The sequence below is a fragment of the Poromitra crassiceps genome, assembly GCF_964638095.1.
Source record: "Poromitra crassiceps genome assembly, chromosome: 4".
In the NCBI taxonomy this organism is placed as follows: Eukaryota; Metazoa; Chordata; class Actinopteri; order Beryciformes; family Melamphaidae; genus Poromitra; species Poromitra crassiceps.
Window position 1 is genome coordinate 31,746,235 of NC_139626.1, and position 23,333 is coordinate 31,769,567.

General features: G+C 46.5%; 1 protein-coding gene across 1 annotated transcript in view; it reads left to right on the top strand.

Moving 5' to 3' along the window:
* capn15 (calpain 15) overlaps positions 1–23,333 on the top strand; it is a gene marked incomplete at both ends in the record, with an annotated part of 92,441 nt that overhangs the window by 41,112 nt on the left and 27,996 nt on the right. The window contains one exon of the mRNA XM_083635194.1: positions 17,042–17,250. Coding sequence (XP_083491320.1) covers positions 17,042–17,250 — 209 coding nt within the window. The remainder of the gene's footprint in view (positions 1–17,041; positions 17,251–23,333) is intronic.

Sequence of the window (23,333 nt, forward strand, 5' to 3'; positions counted from 1 at the left end):
TTCTCAAAGAGCCTATTTCAGTGTGTCGGCTAATGCGTCACACGATGCGTGCTGCGCTTCAGAGCAGTGTTACCTCACTGTGTCACATGATGCATGCTGCGCTTCAGAGCAGTGTTACCTCACTGTGTCACATGATGCATGCTGTGCTTCAGAGCAGTGTTACCTCACTGTGTCACATGATGCATGCTGCGCTTCAGAGCAGTGTTACCTCACTGTCACATGATGCATGCTGCGCTTCAGAGCAGTGTTACCTCACTGTGTCACATGATGCATGCTGCGCTTCAGAGCAGTGTTACCTCACTGTGTCACACGATGCATGCTGCGCTTCAGAGCAGTGTTACCTCACTGTGTCACACGATGCATGCTGCGCTTCAGAGCAGTGTTACCTCACTGTGTCACACGATGCATGCTGCGCTTCAGAGCAGTGTTACCTCACTGTGTCACACGATGCATGCTGCGCTTCAGAGCAGTGATACCTCACTGTGTCACACGATGCATGCTGCGCTTCAGAGCAGTGTTACCTCACTGTTTCACACGATGCATGCTGCGCTTCAGAGCAGTGTTACCTCACTGTGTCACATGATGCATGCTGCGCTTCAGAGCAGTGTTACCTCACTGTGTCACATGATGCATGCTACGCTTCAGAGCAGTGTTACCTCACTGTGTCACATGATGCATGCTGCGCTTCAGAGCAGTGTTACCTCAATGTGTCACATGATGCATGCTGCGCTTCAGAGCAGTGTTACCTCACTGCATCACACGATGCATGCTGCGCTTCAGAGCAGTGTTACCTCACTGTGTCACATGATGCATGCTGCGCTTCGGAGCAGTGTTACCTCACTGTGTCACATGATGCATGCTGCGCTTCAGAGCAGTGTTACCTCACTGTGTCACATGATGCATGCTGCGCTTCAGAGCAGTGTTACCTCACTCACTGCAATACCTTTTGAGTTATTGCTCTGACGTTGTTCCCAGTCCCCCAATCTGCCTCATTTCAGACACTCTGCCAAGACATGCTAATAGGCTAATAGGCCTGGCTATTTGCTTCTGTTTGCACTCAGTTTGTTAGCTGCGTTTTAATTGGCCAGGGGGTGAATGTTTGTCCCCTAAATGAGCTGCATAAGTGTCTCCTTTGCGTTTCAAACTGTAGTCTACCCTACAGTCACATGGTAGTGACTGTTCTGTTTCACGACTGTCTGTTAGTAACCTGATTGGCAGGCTTCAATTAGGCCAGTCTTCTTGTTTGTCCTGAATAGGCTCTGACGCGTTTGTTTGTTTTGATTCCATGTCCTGATGGTTTAGTTTAAGTCAGGCTTTCTATTATCCGTCCTCAGATGACACCAACCACAACTTAGAATTCCTGTTTAGCAGGTTATAAAATTAATAGAATACGTCTTGTAATCGGGGACATGTGACTGTGATCAAAGCATTGTAATAGGGGACATGTGACTGTGATCAAAGCAACTTTGATCGCGCAGACTCTAATTTCACTTCAAAGTGAACTTTAATGCATCAATTTTACCCAACTATTAAAAGATCAGAAATGCCACCCCCATCATGAAACAATCGATTTTCATTGAGCAGCATAAATGTCATTTAGGGAAGAGTTCATCAGGGAAGGGGGGTCTTAGTAGAGAAAAACCTAATTACCCTTTTGTAATTACAAGATAGTCTTCTGATCGTAACACCTAATAAAATTACGTATTCTTACCTACTCCAGGGCTTTTAATGTCCAGAGATCAAGGAGTCGGGGTCACATGCACAGCTCTGATTGGTCTGATGATTCTCCGTGTCACAGCTGTTTGGGGACGCGCTGATGTCTTCCCCGGCAACCGTAGCTAGATGGAAGCATCCTCTCTACCGCGTCCCTTTCTGTCACAGCGCTTCATGTTCACTTTGTCTCAGCAGTGCTGGATGGCCTTTGAAAAGCCTACATGATGTTGTCATGAATGTGCTGTTTGAAGGAGCTGTCAAGAAGGTTTATGTGCGAGCAGCTGTTAGACTTCTAACACCGTTGCAAATGAGACAAACCTGGGTGGAGTCATTTAAATCTCAGGAGAAATGTGGGCATTGCAGAATCCAAATCTGTTCCCGCTCCAGTCATGTTCTAATCTGTTCCCAATCCAGTCTGGTTCTAATCTGTTCCCAATCCAGTCATTTTCTAATCTGTTCCCAATCCAGTCTGGTTCTAATCTGTTCCCAATCCAGTCATGTTCTAATCTGTTCCCAATCCAGTCATTTTCTAATCTGTTCCCAATCCAGTCTGGTTCTAATCTGTTCCCAATCCAGTCATGTTCTAATCTGTTCCCAATCCAGTCATGTTCTAATCTGTTCCCAATCCAGTCATGTTCTAATCTGTTCCCAATCCAGTCTGGTTCTAATCTGTTCCCAATCCAGTCATGTTCTAATCTGTTCCCAATCCAGTCATGTTCTAATCTGTTCCCAATCCAGTCATTTTCTAATCTGTTCCCAATCCAGTCATTTTCTAATCTGTTCCCAATCCAGTCATGTTCTAATCTGTTCCCAATCCAGTCTGGTTCTAATCTGTTCCCAATCCAGTCATGTTCTAATCTGTTCCCAATCCAGTCATGTTCTAATCTGTTCCCAATCCAGTCATTTTCTCTCTGCTTTAGGTCAAGGCTTTTCCCCTTTGATTCCACCTGAGCTGCAACCATTAAACTATTAAATTAATCGCCAACTATTTTGCTAATTGATTAATCAGTTTGAGTATTTTTTAATGGGAAAAAAATTAAATAAATAAAAATAAATTATCAAAATGCTCTCATTTCAGCTTCTTCTTTTTTATTATTATTTTTTTCTGATTTCTCCCCCATTTCCCTCTCATTTTCTCCCCAATTGTACTTGGCCAATTTCCCCCTGCTGCCTCGGTCGCTGCTCCACCCCCTCTGCCGATCTGGGGAGAGCCGTAGACTAGCACCATGCTTCCTCCGACATATGCACTGTTGCCAGCTGCTTCTTTTCACCTGACACCGGGGAGCTTCACCGGCAGGACGTAGCACGTGGGAGGATCACACTATTCCCACAAGTTCCCTTCTGCTATGAACAGGCGCCCTGACCGCTACTGCAGTGACCAGGACACCTCAATCCGGCTTCCCACCCGCAGACACAGCCGATCGTGCCTGCATGGACGCCCGACCAAGCCGGAGGTAACACAGGGGTGCGGACCTGTGACCCTTGTGTTGGTAGGCAGGGAATCTACCGCTACACTACCCGGACGCCCTGATTCCAGCTTCTTAAATGTGAATATTTTCTGTAGAGCCCGACCGATATATCGGTCCACCGATATTACCGGCCGATATTGGCTGATAACCGATATATCGGTATCGGCCGATATGTTGGCCGATATGCCGATATTTTTTTATTTTGTATTTTTTAAGTCAACGTGTATATTTGACCTTTTTCCTTAACTCAACTTATATTTTATATTTGTTCTATTTGTGTTTTTGTATTTCTACTTATTTATAATTATTAAATCCCCAGTTAAGTTTACTGTTTCATTGCATTGATGTCATTTTGGACAATAAAGTTTATTGATAAGCTGTAAAATATCCTGCCTACATATCTCAAGTCATGTCAAGTCTTTGTCAAGTGTTTGATATTTGATGGATCATTGCAAAAACATTGTGTAATATAATGTGTATATTTAATATAAGAATATCGGCCGACATATCGATATCGGAATTTTTTCACTCCCTAATATCGGTATCAGCATCGGCCTCAAAAGTCCAGTATCGGTCGGGCTCTAATGTTCTGGTTTCTTTACTCTTCTATGACGGTAAACTGAATATCTTTCGGTCGTGGACAAAACAAGACATTTGAGGACGGCATCTTGGGCGTTTGGAAACACTGATCGACATTTTTGACCATTATTCTGATAGTTTATAGACCAAACGACTGACAGATTAATCGTCAGTGAAAAGAATCGTTAGATGCATCGTTACGAGTCCACTTGGGGGGGGTCTGATATTATGTAGCACCCACTGACTGCACTGCAACATCACCTCTCGTACCATGTTTACTATAGCATGGAGTGAGCGTCACAGTCTGCTCTGCTGGCTGCTGGCAGCGTGGGACGGGAGCTGATCCCTTGTCCCCACCCCATACCCTCCTCTTCCTCATTTGACATGTTGTTTTTCCTCCTACAAATATTCCAACCTCTCTTGCTTGGCCACTCTGCGCTCTTCCCAGTATTTTCCCTTGTCATCTCCTTTTCATCCCGTCTCGCTACATCACGTCCACCCCCACACAGACCAATGATGTTTTTATCATCCTCTCTCTGCTAATATCTCAAACGATGCTTTCCGCGTAACACCCCATCCCACCCCCATCCCACCCCCATCCCACCCTCATCCCACCCTCATCCCACCCTCTCCACACGCCTGCGCTCAATCCTCCAGTGTAGCACGCTAAGGTGAACACACGGCCGGCCTATTTTTAGCAGCAGAGCCAGGAGCAGCAATTACCCGCTTTCCTATATAGTGAATGTAATCACTAACAGCATCAGATGCAGCAGCCTGCTTTTAGGGCTCAGAGAGATGGAGGGGGTGAAGATGCTAAGCAAGAGGCACTCATCGCCATGATCCATCATCATCACTTGACTAGCACCAAAGCCCCTGGCCCTCATAGCACCTAAACCCCAGGCCCTCATAGCACCAGTGGTGAAATGATGTCTAATAATAAAGGCTTTAGGGGCACCTTGATAGATGCAGGCAGACTATAACCACGCTTAAGGAAAAGGCTAATTCAGTTGGACACTCCTGTACATCTTCCTTTGGTCCAGTTGAAGTTCTCTTTCTAGACTTGTTGTTGATGATTGCAGTGCAGGTGAAATATACACTCACCAAGCACTTCAATCATCATTTCCTTTATTTTACCAGGTAGATTATTGAGAACACATTCTCTTTTACAATAATGACCTGGCCAAGAGGGCATAGAGGCATACACAAAAATAGAATCAATACAAATAAAAACAAATATAAACAGTGTTAAAAAGCATTTAGCACAAAAAAGTCACACAGCAAGTCTTAGACTTAACAGACAGGGCAAACAAAACATACAGGTAGTGCAGGGTTAGGAGACGGGGCAGGGGAGTCAGGACAATTGGCAATTGGAAACATGTGTTAAAAATGACTTCAATATACTGCCAAAGGCAGCCAGGTCAACAAACTGGTCCAGCTGAAGTGATTTGTTGAGCCCATTCCAAGCAGATGCAGCAGCAGAATGGAAGGCTTTGCTACCAAACGAGTTCTTGGTTTTGGGGACGGCAAGAGTGATGACAGCGTTCGATCTGAGGTTGTAAGTAGATGTGGAGATGTGCAGAAGATTGGATAGATAGGCTGGGGTGTGTCCAGTGAGTGCTTTGTAGATCAGGGTGTACCAATGTGACTCACTTTGGATAAAAGCGCTATATAAATGCAGGCCATTCACGTCTGGCTTGGAGAGAGGTGAGGCTTATTTGACTGTAAAGAGAGCAGTGGTGAGTACGGTAGGCAGATCCGGTGGCGAATCTGATGGCTGAGTGGTAGAGGGTATCCAGTTTGGCAACCGTGGTTTTTGAAGCATGTTTGTAAATGACATCACCATAATCAAAGGCGGGAAGAATGCATGATTTGAAAATGGAGATTCTGGAGGAGTGAGTAAAGCAGAGTTTGTGTCTGTAAAGGAAGCCAAGCTTGGATTTGATGTGGGATTGAAGTTTACTGATGTGAGTGTTAAAGCTGAGGGAGTCGTCTAGCCAGATGCCAAGGTATTTGTATGAGTGGACGCGTTCTATGAGGATGTTGTTGAAAGTGGTTAAGGAAAACTGGGTTGGATTAGCTGGAGAAGGTTTCTTATGTGAAAAAATCATGAATTTGGTTTTGGAGGCATTGAGTAGTAGTTTGGAATCAAATAATGTTTTTTGGATGGAGGAGAATACCTTACTAATACTTCCTAATACTTACTAATACTTACTAATACTGGGCAGCTATCAGCTTTCAGCTCAGTGTCACCCGGAAGCTGCTGACCCGTATCTGCATGGTCGTATGCATGGTACTGCTGGCACATGATTGGCTCGATGGATAATAGAGTACAGCAGGGAGGATGTATTTTTGTAGTCATGTAGTTCTGCTTCCCAAGTCTCACATTCAATGGGATGTTTGTATGGGGATTTTGGTTAAATGCATGAAATAAGTTCTGTGGTCAACACAGGTTTATGTAACAGCGAACTTCGTATTCAGCAAGATAACCTTGTAGTAGAAAATAACTATACGCACATCGACTGTGGGTGCTGTAGATGCAGTACCTGACATCGACTGTGGGTGCTGTAGATGCAGTACCTGACATCGACTGTGGGTGCTGTAGCTGCAGTACCTGACATCGACTGTGGGTGCTGTAGATGCAATTTTCTCCCTAATTGTACTTGGCCAATTCCGCTTGCTGGCCCAGTCGCTGCCCCACCCCCTCTGCCCCACCCCCTTCTGCCCCACCCCCTCTGCCCCACCCCTTTCTGCCCCACCCCCTCTGCCCAACCGGGGAGAGAGATGTAGAGATGCAGTACATGATTAAAGTCGAGGTAGAGCCCGCACACTCTACCTCTTTAATCAGCGAGATAATCTTCACAAATGAGGACCACTTTTATGACTTTATGCTTTGAAAATAATAAAAGTGGTCCTCAGTTGTGAAGATTATCTCGCTGAACACAAAGTTTGCTGTTTCATAAACTTTTGTTAACCACCGAACTTATTTCAAACCAAAATCCCTATACAAAAATCCCATTGACTTTTAGACAAAGGAACCGACGGCCCGGTGCCTCAGTGGTTAGCAGTGGTTGGCACTGTTGCCTCACAGCAAGACGGTCCTGGGTTCGAACCCCGGTCCATCCCAGCTTCTGTGTTCTGCGTGGAGTTTGCATGTTCTTCCCTTGTTCGTGTGGGTTTCCTCCCACCATCAAAGACATGTATGTTAGGGTTAGGGCTGTCAGTGCCCCTGACCAAGGCACTGGCAAGAGAACTGGAGTTGGTCCCTGGGCGCTGCACTGCGGCTGCCCACTGCTCCTAGTTCTAGCAAGGTTCCTAGTAGAGAATGGGTCAAATGCAGAGGATGAATTTCCCCACGGGGATAAATAAAGGATAACTTAACTTAACCGGAAGTGCTAATGTCCACGTCTTCCGGACTCATTCCTCTCGTACTCTATTGCATGAATAAGCAGGTGGGGTGATCCTACAGTGGTAGACGGATCAATAAGCGTCTTTTACCGCAACGCGGCGTTAATTCTGTTTGCCGTTAGTATGTGGTATCAAAGTGGGACACTAGGGGGCGGCAGTGCACAACTACCTACAGTACAGTATATGCAGCGCACAGCGCACACACACACACAGCACAGCGGCGAGTGTGTTCGCCGAGCAACGCGCGAACACAGACACACACATGAATGAACAATCTGCCTTGTATTTCCCTATTATTATTATTATTATTATTATTACTTTACATTTGTGCATTCCTGCTGAATATTCTACATCCCTTAAAGCAATAGCCTATAATAGACAAGAAGTCTGTGATCAGAGAGAGACAGACAGAGAGAGAAATGTTTTTAATTAGTCTTCAGTCAGTTCCATGAGTCTCTACTCATGTATGTTAGAGGAGATCTGGTGATCCTAAGTGTATGTTAGAGGAGATCTGGTGATCCTAAGTATATGTTAGAGGAGATCTGGTGATCCTAAGTGTATGTTAGAGGAGATCTGGTGATCCTAAGTATAAGTTAGAGGAGATCTGGTGATCCTAAGTATAAGTTAGAGGAGATCTGGTGATCCTAAGTATATGTTAGAGGAGATCTGGTGATCCTAAGTATATGTTAGAGGAGATCTGGTGATCCTAAGTGTATGTTAGAGGAGATCTGGTGATCCTAAGTGTATGTTAGAGGAGATCTGGTGATCCTAAGTGTATGTTAGAGGAGATCTGGTGATCCTAAGTGTATGTTAGAGGAGATCTGGTGATCCTAAGTATAAGTTAGAGGAGATCTGCTGATCCTAAGTGTATGTTAGAGGAGATCTGGTGATCCTAAGTGTATGTTAGAGGAGATCTGGTGATCCTAAGTTAGGCCTGGGCGATATGGCAATTTTTTTTATCACGATATGTTTTCTTATATCGATCGATGTCGATATTTATCACGATATAAATTTATCAATAATACTAATTGCACATAAAAAGCACATGAAGAATTTTAGGGGCACAATTAAAATTCAATGCAGAGCGATATAGAATGTATTCGATACGACTCTATTAACACATTGAGTGCCAGCGACGCCATATGGCGTCAAGAGAAATTTACCGTAGAGTGCCAGCGACGCCAAATGGCGTCAATAACTCCAAATTGTTTTTTTGACGGGGGGGTGTCGATCTAAGCCTCTTACATCGCCTCTTACAATATGAGAGCTATTGAATGTGTCTAACCTATTTTACAGAACCCTTAGGTGGCGACAGCGCTCTCCAGATGAGAGAACGTGGAGTAAAACACACAGAAGAAGTCGTTGGGGAAAAGGAAATTGCATCGCATCCGTCCGTATGCAGCTGCTTCATTGAAGCATAACGTTAGCTGTGCCCCTGCAGCAGCCAATCTGCTGTCACAATTGAGCACCTCCGTGTCCGCTGCTACAGCCCATCCGCATGTGGAGTTGTTATTATTCTCAACTGGAAGCATGGGAGCTGGTGACAAATACACGCGGCTGTAAAAAAGCTGGATGTAGCGGACTTTTCAGTGCAGAGCACACGCAGAGCAAACGCACTCACAGCAGAGCCCAGAGAGACACTCCTCCCACAACGGCGGGGGGGGGTGGGGCACGCAGGGCACTACAGCATACAACAGACCCAGGCAGTTGCAGCAGGCTCGATGCACAGAGAGCAAACAAGCTAGAATAGGCTATCTGATGCCCACCAGCAGTAAATCAAGACCAGCAAGAAGGTGTAGGGTCTGCGCACGCAGGGGCCAGCGCTGCTGGTTGCAGCTAAAAAATATTATTTGGCCAAACAAAATTCCTTTGTTTTCACTCTTTTATTGAAGGAAATTATTTTTGAGGTGTCATTACATCAGAAAATATTAGCAATGAGTCAATGATGTGCTTGAAATGCTTCCTTTCACAAAAGGCTGAATATCTCAGGTTTCTAGAAAAAAATGGCTGTTTTTGGTCAAATCAAGCTATCTTCTCCAGCTCATAACTAAAGAACGGAAAATGGGATCAATAAACTTTTTTTTGCAGGTGATAGAAGAGAGTCTCATCGTTATTTGTGCGTGTTCAGTGTTTACATAGTAATTATTAAAGAAATTATATGACTGTTTTAAAATGCATTGGAGCCTATGTGGCACTTTATAGCAACCTTTTGGCAAACCCCGTGGCACTGAATGTGTTAATCTCTGACCGGTTACAATTAAGTTTAATTCAATTCAAAGTATTCTCATGAGAGAGGCTCAATGCAGCTCATTGGCTATTGTTGTCATTAAATGATAACCCTTTACTTAGTCATCTGTTTGTCCATACTATTCACTTATGGCTTTTTAATGCAACTTGATCCATTTGCATTTTCAGCTTATTATAATTGTTCTATGCTTGTCACTTGTTTTCCCTTATACCACTGGTCTTTGGTGTGCTTATTCTGTTGTGTGTATTGCATTATGTTGTTTTAATGCAATGAATGTCTTGGTCCAACGCTAGGTGTTGATTATGCAGCTATAGTTAGCTGCTGTTGGTTTGATAAAGGAAGCAGACTGTTTAAACCATAGATGTGTAATGTTATTCGGATAGCTGCTATAGGTGGTCTAACAGATAGCATAACGTTAGCAAGATTGTCAAGTATGAAGATATTAACGTTAGCGCATAAGCTAACGTTAGCGTTAGCTAACGCGATGTAGATGCTAATTTGATACCATTCATGACAGCCAGCTACCGCTACCCATAACCAGAACTACTGTCTGCTGCAGCTTTATCTCCCGTGTACAAATCCACGGCCTGACATATTTTAATTCCATCTGTTTATGTTACTCTTGTTTTGCCGGGCCAGCTGACTGCGAGGCTCTGAGCAGAGAAAGGGATTCTTCCGCAAACGCGTGCATCACATGGTTTATTTTCCATTGATGCCATTGGTTCCACTCAGTGTTGCCTTCAAATACCCCCCAAAAACGACACGTTATTCACAATAAGCATTGCTGTGCTAAGCTGCGGTCATGTTTCTGAGGGGTTTTGAACGCAACACTGAAAATATTTTATCGAAATTACAGCTCATAAATTTATCATCGTTATCGTGGCCGTTTTTTTCGTGAAAATTTTCGACATCGTTTTATCGCCCAGCCCTATCCTAAGTATATGTTAGAGGAGATCTGGTGATCCTAAGTATATGTTAGAGGAGATCTGGTGATCCTAAGTATAAGTTAGAGGAGATCTGCTGATCCTAAGTGTATGTTAGAGGAGATCTGGTGATCCTAAGTATATGTTAGAGGAGATCTGGTGATCCTAAGTATATGTTAGAGGAGATCTGGTGATCCTAAGTATAAGTTAGAGGAGATCTGCTGATCCTAAGTATATGTTAGAGGAGATCTGGTGATCCTAAGTATAAGTTAGAGGAGATCTGCTGATCCTAAGTGTATGTTAGAGGAGATATGGTGATCCTAAGTGTATGTTAGAGGAGATCTGGTGATCCTAAGTGTATGTTAGAGGAGATCTGGTGATCCTAAGTATATGTTAGAGGAGATCTGGTGATCCTAAGTATATGTTAGAGGAGATCTGGTGATCCTAAGTATATGTTAGAGGAGATCTGCTCCAGATTGCAGTGATCAATCAAAGAAGAGCAAAAAGTAGGCGGCGCTCTGTTGTGTGAAATATAGCCAGCCTGTGGATCATTTCTGTGCACGAGGGGACAAGAAAATGTCACCCCTTTTGAGTAGAGCTTGTTTCTGCCTGCCTCCTTGTTTCTGCCTGCCTCCTTGTTTATGGGGTTTGAGAAGGAGAGGTGTCCGCTTGTTGCCAGTGCCCCAGACTGTGTCCGCTCACTCACTGTGCCAAATGAGTCAACACGGCTAACAGCCATTAGCACAGCTTGTGAACCGTAAAAATCAGCATGGCTGCCACCTTTTCTCTGTTCCCTCTCTCCATGTCACACGTCTCTGACCTTTTCTCTGTTCCCTCTCTCCATGTCACATGTCTCTAACCTTTTCTCTGTTCCCTCTCTCCATGTCACACGTCTCTGACCTTTTCTCTGTTCCCTCTCTCCATGTCACACGTCTCTGACCTTTTCTCTGTTCCCTCTCTCCATGTCACACGTCTCTGGACCTTTTCTCTGTTCCCTCTCTCCATGTCACACGTCTCTGACCTTTTCTCTGTTCCCTCTCTCCATGTCACATGTCTCTGACCTTTTCTCTGTTCCCTCTCTCCATGTCACACGTCTCTGACCTTTTCTCTGTTCCCTCTCTCCATGTCACATGTCTCTGACCTTTTCTCTGTTCCCTCTCTCCATGTCACACATCTCTGGACCTTTTCTCTGTTCCCTCTCTCCATGTCACACGTCTCTGGACCTTTTCTCTGTTCCCTCTCTCCATGTCACATGTCTCTGGACCTTTTCTCTGTTCCCTCTCTCCATGTCACATGTCTCTGACCTTTTCTCTGTTCCCTCTCTCCATGTCACACGTCTCTGGACCTTTTCTCTGTTCCCTCTCTCCATGTCACACGTCTCTGGACCTTTTCTCTGTTCTCTCTCCATGTCACACGTCTCTGACCTTTTCTCTGTTCCCTCTCTCCATGTCACACGTCTCTGGACCTTTTCTCTGTTCCCTCTCTCCATGTCACATGTCTCTGGACCTTTTCTCTGTTCCCTCTCTCCATGTCACACGTCTCTGACCTTTTCTCTGTTCCCTCTCCATGTCACACGTCTCTGACTTTTTCTCTGTTCCCTCTCTCCATGTCACACGTCTCTGGACCTTTTCTCTGTTCTCTCTCCATGTCACACGTCTCTGACCTTTTCTCTGTTCCCTCTCTCCATGTCACACGTCTCTGGACCTTTTCTCTGTTCCCTCTCTCCATGTCACATGTCTCTGGACCTTTTCTCTGTTCCCTCTCTCCATGTCACACGTCTCTGACCTTTTCTCTGTTCCCTCTCCATGTCACACGTCTCTGACCTTTTCTCTGTTCCCTCTCTCCATGTCACACGTCTCTGACCTTTTCTCTGTTCTCTCTCCATGTCACACGTCTCTGACCTTTTCTCTGTTCCCTCTCTCCATGTCACACGTCTCTGGACCTTTTCTCTGTTCCCTCTCTCCATGTCACACGTCTCTGGACCTTTTCTCTGTTCCCTCTCTCCATGTCACACGTCTCTGACCTTTTCTCTGTTCTCTCTCCATGTCACACGTCTCTGACCTTTTCTCTGTTCCCTCTCTCCATGTCACACGTCTCTGGACCTTTTCTCTGTTCCCTCTCTCCATGTCACACGTCTCTGACCTTTTCTCTGTTCTCTCTCCATGTCACACGTCTCTGACCTTTTCTCTGTTCCCTCTCTCCATGTCACATGTCTCTGACCTTTTCTCTGTTCCCTCTCTCCATGTCACACGTCTCTGACCTTTTCTCTGTTCTCTCTCCATGTCACACGTCTCTGACCTTTTCTCTGTTCCCTCTCTCCATGTCACACGTCTCTGACCTTTTCTCTGTTCTCTCTCCATGTCACACGTCTCTGACCTTTTCTCTGTTCCCTCTCTCCATGTCACATGTCTCTGACCTTTTCTCTGTTCCCTCTCTCCATGTCACACGTCTCTGACCTTTTCTCTGTTCCCTCTCTCCATGTCACACGTCTCTGACCTTTTCTCTGTTCTCTCTCCATGTCACACGTCTCTGACCTTTTCTCTGTTCTCTCTCCATGTCACACGTCTCTGACCTTTTCTCTGTTCTCTCTCCATGTCACACGTCTCTGACCTTTTCTCTGTTCTCTCTCCATGTCACACGTCTCTGGACCTTTTCTCTGTTCTCTCTCTCCATGTCACACGTCTCTGACCTTTTCTCTGTTCTCTCTCCATGTCACACGTCTCTGACCTTTTCTCTGTTCTCTCTCCATGTCACACGTCTCTGACCTTTTCTCTGTTCTCTCTCTCCATGTCACACGTCTCTGACCTTTTCTCTGTTCTCTCTCTCCATGTCACACGTCTCTGGACCTTTTCTCTGTTCTCTCTCCATGTCACACGTCTCTGACCTTTTCTCTGTTCTCTCTCTCCATGTCACACGTCTCTGACCTTTTCTCTGTTCTCTCTCTCCATGTCACACGTCTCTGGACCTTTTCTCTGTTCTCTCTCTCCATGTCACACGTCTCTGACCTTTTCTCTGTTCTCTCTCCATGTCACACGTCTCTGACCTTTTCTCTGTTCTCTCTCTCCATGTCACACGTCTCTGACCTTTTCTCTGTTCTCTCTCTCCATGTCACATGTCTCTGGACCTTTTCTCTGTTCCCTCTCTCCATGTCACACGTCTCTGACCTTTTCTCTGTTCTCTCTCCATGTCACATGTCTCTGGACCTTTTCTCTGTTCTCTCTCCATGTCACACGTCTCTGGACCTTTTCTCTGTTCTCTCTCCATGTCACACGTCTCTGACCTTTTCTCTGTTCCCTCTCTCCATGTCACACGTCTCTGGACCTTTTCTCTGTTCTCTCTCCATGTCACATGTCTCTGGACCTTTTCTCTGTTCCCTCTCTCCATGTCACACGTCTCTGACCTTTTCTCTGTTCTCTCTCCATGTCACATGTCTCTGGACCTTTTCTCTGTTCTCTCTCCATGTCACACGTCTCTGGACCTTTTCTCTGTTCTCTCTCCATGTCACACGTCTCTGGACCTTTTCTCTGTTCTCTCTCCATGTCACATGTCTCTGGGCCTTTTCTCTGTTCTCTCTCCATGTCACATGTCTCTGGACCTTTTCTCTGTTCTCTCTCCATGTCACACGTCTCTGACCTTTTCTCTGTTCTCTCTCCATGTCACATGTCTCTGGACCTTTTCTCTGTTCTCTCTCCATGTCACACGTCTCTGACCTTTTCTCTGTTCTCTCTCCATGTCACACGTCTCTGACCTTTTCTCTGTTCCCTCTCTCCATGTCACACGTCTCTGGACCTTTTCTCTGTTCCCTCTCTCCATGTCACACGTCTCTGACCTTTTCTCTGTTCTCTCTCCATGTCACATGTCTCTGGACCTTTTCTCTGTTCTCTCTCCATGTCACACGTCTCTGACCTTTTCTCTGTTCTCTCTCCATGTCACACGTCTCTGACCTTTTCTCTGTTCTCTCTCCATGTCACACGTCTCTGACCTTTTCTCTGTTCTCTCTCCATGTCACACGTCTCTGACCTTTTCTCTGTTCTCTCTCCATGTCACACGTCTCTGACCTTTTCTCTGTTCTCTCTCCATGTCACACGTCTCTGGGGGAAAAAAGGGACGCCACGCAGCAACAGATTGACTCTCATTTGTTCCATTCCACCTCTTTGTGTACCACTTGCTCCTCCAATTCTTTCCACATTCTGGACTCTTTCCACATGGGATCTGTGGGAGTCTCAGCTGCCTGCAGCGACAGGGTTGTGTTACCTGTGATTGTACGTGCCAGGCCACGTGCTACATGCTATAATGGCAAGCTTTTGTTTTTGGTTCAGTAAGGGTGCCACTGTCACATCTGACTGTGTTGTTCTGAGATCTATAGACCTTATTCGCTAACCCCGGACAACGCCATATTGTTGACATACTGTCCTGCAGCTGACAACTATAGTAACAGCCTTATTGTCGTTTCTGTTCCATTACAAAATAGCGATAGTGATGACAGCAATAAAAAACCCAGAGTTGTTGTTTGTATGCTGCCGTTAATGCCTGTAATAATAACCAAAAGAAAAAACGAGGTGAACAGACTTTGCTGTGAGGAGCTGTCAGAAAGTTTCACCTGTCTCTCTCCTAACTATCCACACATCTTCTGTGCTGCTGACGTATCCTCCGTCTCGCTCCCTTCACGTCTGTGGACGGTAGAGATAGAAACAAACCATGGGGACTTTATTGCTGTCATTACTACAGCCATGCCAAACGCAGGTCACCATCCGAACACAACAGGAACCATACAGGTAACGCTAACGGCGGCTAGCTTCCTATAAACGCTGCTCTTACAAAGGCTGTCACTTGAGAGCTGCAGCACTATGTCGAGAACATGGCGGCGGTGGGCGTGCCCGTACGTGAGTGACGTCAATCAAATAAGGTCTATAGGTTGACTGTAACATCGACTGTAGCTATCTAGCCATAAGCTAGCTATGAGCTTACTAGGCTCAGAAAAGGCCTTGTATACCTGCCTCCATTAGTCAGCAAGACATCAGTGGGGTTTATTTTTATTTTATTTTTTCACAACTTTGTTTATTGGAGTTTTTTTTAGAAAATACAAAATGTGCAGTAGAACACACAGAAACATAAATGGAGTATAGCAGTGGGTGTTCTGAGCCCAGTGCTGAACTGGCTGAATGCGGTCTAGGGTTTGCAAGCTGGCACGAGTCCAGGGGGGAGAATTGGAGACAGACAGCACCAGGGTTCGCTGGATGAGGACAGACTGGTGCTGACCATCACAACAGCTGGATGAGGACAGACTGGTGCTGAGGCGGGGGGGGGGAGATGCGAGGGCGGGGAGGTGCGGGGGCGGGGAGGTGGCGGGGGGGCAATGAGCAGACTCAATCGGATTGTGTTGGATGGCAACAAATCAATTGGCTCCACACCCACTGTGAGCCACCGGTAGGGCACCCACATGAACCCCCCCCCCCACCCCGCACCCCACCCGCCCAGCCTGCCTCAGGAAAGGCCCGGCCAAGCCCACTTCTGACACCGCGACTAGGGAAGCGGATAGGGTTGCGTGTGTGGCTGAGTGTTTGGCCTCTCCGGCTTGTACAGGAGGGCTTTAGATGGGCAGATAGTGTGTCAGATAGGGTGTCTGGATCTGTCAATGGATCCATGTAGTTCAGGTTCCTGTGTACAGTAGGCCAAGGTTCCTAGATTTCACAGGTGTGATAATCCACAAACCCAGAGAATGTGATATACAGTATATATATACAGTATATACAGTATATATATATATATATATATATATATATATATATATATATATATATATATATATATGAAGAGCTCATTTGCAAAAACAGGTATCTCCGTTTGGATTTTTTTATCATTTTATTTTATACATTGATGTATTTATACTGTAATTCATTTATTTGTATTTATTTATTTGTATTTAATTTTATTATCAATCATAACTAAAACATATTCATCTGATCATTTTCACATAAATCACCTCAATAATGTTTTCTATGTGCACTCCAGGGAGTATCAAACAGATGTTGTTTGTTCATTTTAAGAATGGCGTTTACCTGTTTTTGCAAATGAACTCTTCATATATATATATATATATATATATATATATATACACACACATATATACTACTACTTCTTCATCAGTTTTTCTTTTGTTTAACTTCTGCATCCTGACTGATGTGTGTTGGCACATTTGCTGACCCTACTGTGCACATGTATGATGCTGTGGAGCCATTCCCACTGTCACAAGACAACAGTTTGTCCTTGTTCCTCGCAGGATCTGCTGCTCCTAGGGTGGCCTGCAAGCTCTCAATGAATCATCGTGCACCTGCAGAAGATGTCGTATCAGGAATGTAGGCTAGGGGGGTTCAAACGCTTTAATAGTCCTCAAAGCTCAAAGTGTCCTTCAAGCCCACATAAGCCCTTTGAACAGCTTCAGTTTGAAGTGCTCTCACCAACTCCTCTGGGCACGATTTAGAAAGAGAGAGAGGGAGAGAGAGAGAGCGATTTGGGCTGTCAGATAAGATTGTTCTGTTATGATCATCATAATTCTCATGATCATCATGTTTCTGAATTTGATGAAGTTGAATTGAAGTCACCATGACCATCTTGAATGCATTTGATATGAATGGGATCAGTAGTCTAACTCTTGTTCTGTATGTCTCCATCTCTCTGCTGTCCCCCCCCCCCCCGCCGACCAGAACGTGGTGAACTTCGTGGACGACAGTTTCCCCCCCGGGCCGCGCTCTGTGGGCTTCCCCGAGGGCGACAGCGTGCAGCAGCGAATCAAAAAGTGGCTCCGCCCCCACGAGATCAACTGCAGCAACTTCAAAGACCGAGGTGTCAAGTGGTCCGTCTTCCGCACGCCACGCCCCTCTGACATCCTGCAAGGCCTTCTGGGAAACTGCTGGTGAGGTGTAAAAACTGTACTTTGGGGACACACTGATGAGACATTTGCGCTGCCAATGCTTTTTTATTTATTTATTATTATTAAAAAAATCCCCAGATTTTCTCCCCAATTGTACTTAGAGATGCGTGGATGAGCTTTTATGCCATCCTAATCCACGTGTATGCATGAACCATCCGCCCGCCATAAATCCACGTAAATTATTTCCTACCATTTATAGATCCATAGATCATTTCACACCACTTAGAGAGAGAGAGTGGCGTCAGCGGAGGACCAAAATGCGAGACTCATTAGCCAATGAACAGCCAGGAATGGGTCTTGCGCTACTTTTGCATGCTAAAATAAAGCTGATAATGTACAATTTGATTCAAGGGGGGAAAAAACCCTTTCAGAGTACAACACAAACTGTCTCTTTTGCTGCAACTCGACGGTGCTGCTTAATCCAGGACCTTACTTCCTGGAACTCTTGAGAGTAAAAAACTGGTCCATTGGAGTGAACACAGCTCTGACACCACTATTGGCTCATTTCCACCACATATAACAGCACAGTACAGCTCTACTCGACCTGGTCTTACTCGTCTCTACTTGATATAGACTCTGTTTCCATAGCAAGTTTACTCGCCTCCGCCCACACCTGGTCGTCATAGCGACCGCATATCTGCCCTCCGCCCATAGCCGAAGTAGGCTATAACGTATAATGTTAAAATTAAATCCATACACAGAACTTTAAAACTGTTTATGAAATACTGGTGCCTCTAAATGACCTACAGTGTACATGGGCAAATGTGACAATCGGCTAGGAGAATGGATATCACTTTGTTGTTACTCAAACTCACATGCATGCACTGCGTGGGGGACGGGAGTTGCGCTACAGGGAGAAGGGAAGCCTCTACCCTGGCGGCCTCTCACCAGGCAAGACCGCGGCTTCACTAAACCCCCGCCTGCGGCCTAGCGGAGCCAACGCAGCACACAAACACAGGGCTTCCCGAGGAGCGGACTTTTTCTCTCTCAAAACAATTGAAAACCACCGTCATGTTAAAGCTGAGCAAGGAGATCGATTTTATTTCACCAGAGCGGAAGGCAGCAACACAAAAGACAGATGGAAATAACATTAACAGAAGAGAAGGTAAGCACCACTAAACTGGTATAAAGCATTGACAGTCAGTAGATACAGTAAACACAATTCTGCCTGACCAATCAGTCGTCTGCAGTGTTTTCACGTCACGGTATGGTACCGGGTTCACAGCGCTGGAACCTCAACAAAGCAGGGACCAAAACTAGCGCGACTCAACCCCGACTCAACCCGGGCTGTCCACGTTTTTGATCGGTGGAATGAGACAAAAAAGCGAGACGAGCTGGGCGGGGCCGCGCTGATACCAGCGGTGGAAATGGGCCATACAGTATATTGCCTTTTAACCCATTGATACCTGATGCATCATTTGTGTGTGTATCCCTTTAAGACCACGAACCGTGTCACGCGGTTCGCGGTCTTAAAGGTCAGAGCACATGCCCTCATGTAGCCTACTAGGCTAACGCTACTACTGGATAGCTTTAGCTTTAAATGGAGATCAAGACTGGATTGGCCTCATCGTATGGGAAAATATGAACGCGTCTTCTCTTCCATCAGCGGAGACTCCTGTTTGAGGTTCTGGTGACATCATTCACCTTATATGGACCAAGAATGCGAGGCATCGCATCGACGTTTAGAACATGGCTATTGTTTACCACTGCCTTGGTCCTTTGGGGTCCTGTGCTTGATCCCAAAGTAGTCGGCTAATAAGATTACTTAGGTTCCTGAGAACCAATGCACTTTGAAAATGTTTTTATTTTTTTATTTAACCTTTATTTAACCAGGAAGTCACATTGAGGTTGAAACCTCTTTTACAAGTGAGACCTAGCCAAGACAGGGTCAGCAACGTGAAAAAAAAACGTAACATGACAACATCAAGTTACAGACACACAGCAACATAGATGGGACTAAAACAAAACATTAACAGGACTGCATAAATCACAACACAGCTACAATAATTACAACGAAAGCACCTAAAAGTATACCTAAAATGGTAACACCTAAAATGTATAACTATCTGGGACCCGTTCTTAGTCTACCTCAACGAGGCTAGGGGTGACGGGTGACTCACCCGGCTGGCTTCCCATAGACCCCTTGAGTGAGATCCCAAGCATATCGTTTACAAGAACATAAGCACCTTAGGTGGCTGGCGGCACCACTTTGTAATGTTGATTATATATTTTTTGTTTTGTTTTTCTTTTCTTTCACCTGTGTCTGAGCCTGTTCGTCTGTTTTGTCTTGTTTGTGTTCTATAAAAATTTAAAATATGAAAATGAAAAAAAAAAAAAAAAAAAAAAAAAGATGCGTGACAAAAAATGAAGCTTAAAATACGTTCATAGACTAGAGAATGTAATTCATATGACTTTTCCTCAATAATGATGCATCATTTCACCCGCCCACAACCCATCCGCTATAAATCGTCTATTTTTATGATCCGCCCCGCGGGGGCCGCGGTCAGCGCGGTTATAACTGCGGCCCGGTCGCTGCTCCACCCCCTCTGATGATCTGGGGAGAGCCCTAGACCAGCACGTGCTTCCTCCGATACATGTGCAGTCGCCAGCCGCTTCTTTTCACCTGACAGTGAGGACTTTCACCGGCAGGACGTAGCAGGTGGGAGGATCACGTTATTCCCCCATGTTCCCCTCCCTTCGAACAGGCACCCTGACTGACCAGAGGAGGCACTAGTGCACTGACCAGGACTCATACCCCACCGGCTCCTCACCCGCAGACACGGCCAATTGTGTACATGGGTCACTCTGAACATCTGACCAAGCTGGAAGTACCGCTGCCGGGAATTGAACCCGGCTCTCCGCGGTCGTGCCAGTACATTCTAAAGTGCCACACTGGAATTGCCAAACTAGAGGTATTCACCAATCCCAACTGCCACCATTACATTCACTGAACAAGATAGATACAGGCCATTGATTTGGGCTCAGTGGACAAAAAATTTATATGATTATTTACCACATTTAAAGGCTCTAATTTGTGAAAAAGACAGAAAAACAACTCAATTCGCCTCAATTTCTCACATGATGTCTAAGTACAGGGGGTGGGGAAAAAATAGCCTAAAATAGCCTGCATGTTGTGTCTATTGTTGGTTGTATCCATGCATCCTCGTGCAGCCTGTGCAGGCCATGTGTGTATCCCAGGGCTGCAGCCTGTGGAGGCCATGTGTGTATCCCAGGGCCAGGGCACACAAACAAAGGCAAAGATCCCCGGTGTGAAGGGCCGTTTCTCACTGTGTTCCGTCTCCGTCAGAGGTCAGAGGTCGCTGGGATAGAAAACAGTTAACAGATAAAACACGTGAGGTCTGTGTGGTGTGTCAATGAGCCTACTGTACTATAGATGAGCACCGCAGCCTGAAGCCAGTGAGAGGGAGAGGAAGAGAGAGAGAGAGAGGGAGAGAGAGAGAGAGAGAGAGAGAGAGGGAGAGGACGAGAGAGAGGGAGAGGGAGAGGACGAGAGAGAGGGAGGGAGAGAGAGGGAGGGAGAGAGAGAGAGAGAGAGAGAGAGAGGGAGAGGACGAGAGAGAGGGAGAGGGAGGGAGAGAGAGAGGGAGATGAAGGGAGAGGGAGAGGGGGGAGAGGGAGGAAGAGAGAGGGAGAGGGAGAGAGAGAGGGGGAGAGGGAGAGGGAGAGAGAGAGAGGGAGGGAGAGAGAGAGAGGGAGAGGGAGGAAGAGAGAGGGGAGAGGAGAGAGAGAGGGAGAGGGAGGAAGAGAGAGGGAGAGAGAGGGAGAGAGAGGAAGAGAGAGGGAGAGAGAGGGAGGGAGAGGGAGAGAGGGAGGAAGAGAGAGGGAAAGGGAGAGAGAGGGGGAGGGGGAGAGAGCGAGGGAGAGGGGGAGAGGGAGAGGGAGGAAGGGAGAGAGAGAGGGAGAGAGAGAGAGGGAGAGAGAGAGGCAGCCACAGAGTAACTAAGGAAAAGGAGAAAGTGAGGAAGAAGAGAAAAAGAGAGAGAGGGAGAGCTGGGTTGAGTTGACTGGACAGATGTGCAGATAGTATACCTGACAGCAAGATTATTCACAGGAATGTGTTTCTGGACACTCTATAGCTCTATCTCCACGCCCTTGTTGTGTGTCCTTGAGGGGGGGTGTTTGTGTTGTCCTACACACACACACACACACACACACACACACACACACACACACACACTACAAACAGTCGCTCACAACTTCGTTCCGCGCCCACAACCCCCCCCCCCCCCCCCCCCCCCCCCACACACACACACACACACACACACAACCTTAGCTCATCAAAAATAACCCTCCCCAGAGCTGAATCCTCTCACTAGTGACAGGATGTAACCCAAATTCCTCCTCTTTGGCTGAATCTCTCTCTCTCTCTCTCTCTCTCTCTCTCTCTCAACACACTAACACACATGCACACGTGCTCTCTCTCTCTCTCTCTCACACACACACACACACACACACACACACACACACACACACACACACACACACACACACACACACACACACGCACAAAAACACGCATGCACACAGATACACGTCCTAAATAACCAGCAAGCAGCCCAGCTCTGACCACCCAGCCAATGAAAGCAGGAGCCTGCTGGTGTAAGAGCCAATCAGCCGCCTTGTTGAGGACAGCAGCGATACCAGTGGTCATTACAGCCACATTACACCACGGCTCATTGCATTTTGATAGCCGATTGGTTTTTCATCAGTAGCTGAATGGTCCGATTGGCCGCCGCTCAGATGCCACTTGAACACATGAAATATAGCTACCTAATAATAAACATTTCCAACCAAACACAAAAGAGTTTGTAATTGTTAAATAGAGAGCCGCAGGAACGAGTCCGGAAATCATCGATGCTAGCTCTCCTGGTTCTTCACCGTTTTCGCCTATGGGAGTTTTGAATGGGTTTTTGGTGCGATGTTTCTAATAATCTCTCTGGGCAACGCTGGCTTAATCAAACGCAAACCAGTGTTTATCATCTTCACACACGAACAGCAGAAAGTGACCAGCCTAAACGACTGGCGCCCAATAGCCCTCACGCCCATAGCCAGCAAGTGCTTTGAAAAGCTGGTCATATCACAGATCCGCCCCACACTCCCCCCGGACCACGACCCGCTCCAATTTGCATACCGCCCCAACAGGAGCACGGCGGATGCAATAGCACACGTACTCCACACTGCCCTATCACACCTGGAGGGGAAGGACACCTATGTGAGAATGCTGTTCGTGGACTACAGCTCAGCATTCAACACCATAGTACCCTCCAGGCTGGTAAGCAAGCTCAAGGTCCTAGGACTAAACACAGCAATGTGTGACTGGATCCTGGACTTTCTGAAAGACCGCCGCCAGGTGGTGAGAGTGGGCAACCTCACCTCCTCCCCACTGACCATCAGCATAGGAGCGCCCCAGCGATGCGTCTCCAGCCCCTTCTGGTACGACCTCTACACCCACGACTGCGTGGCGACTCAAATCTCTAACACCATCGTGAAGTTTGCAGACGACACAGCAGTCGTGGGGCTGATCTCCAGGGGCGACGAGACGGCCTACAGAGAGGAGGTGAAGGCCCTAAAACAGTGGTGCCAGGACAACCACCTCTCTCTGAACGTCTCCAAGACCAAGGAGATCATTGTAGACTACAGGAGGGTGGGGGGGGGGGGCGGGGGGGGGCACCCCCCCCAATCACCATCAACGGCACAGTGGTGGAAAGGGTGGACAGCTTCAAGTACCTGGGAGTCAACATCCACCAGGACCTGACATGGGCCGGTCACACCGCCACTGTTGTCAAAAAGGCCCAACAGCGACTACACGGACTCAGGCGCCTAAAGAAATTTGGGCTAAGGCCAGAAATCCTTAGGGACTTCTACAGAGGCACCATTGAAAGCCTGCTGACTGGCTGCTTCACCACCTGGTATGGGAACTGTACCACCATGGACCGCAGGGTGCTACGAAGAGTGAGACGCGCGGCCCAGCACATAACAGGATGTGAGCTGCCAGAACTGCAGGAACTATATAACCAGCGGTGCCTCAGGAGGTCCCTGAAGAT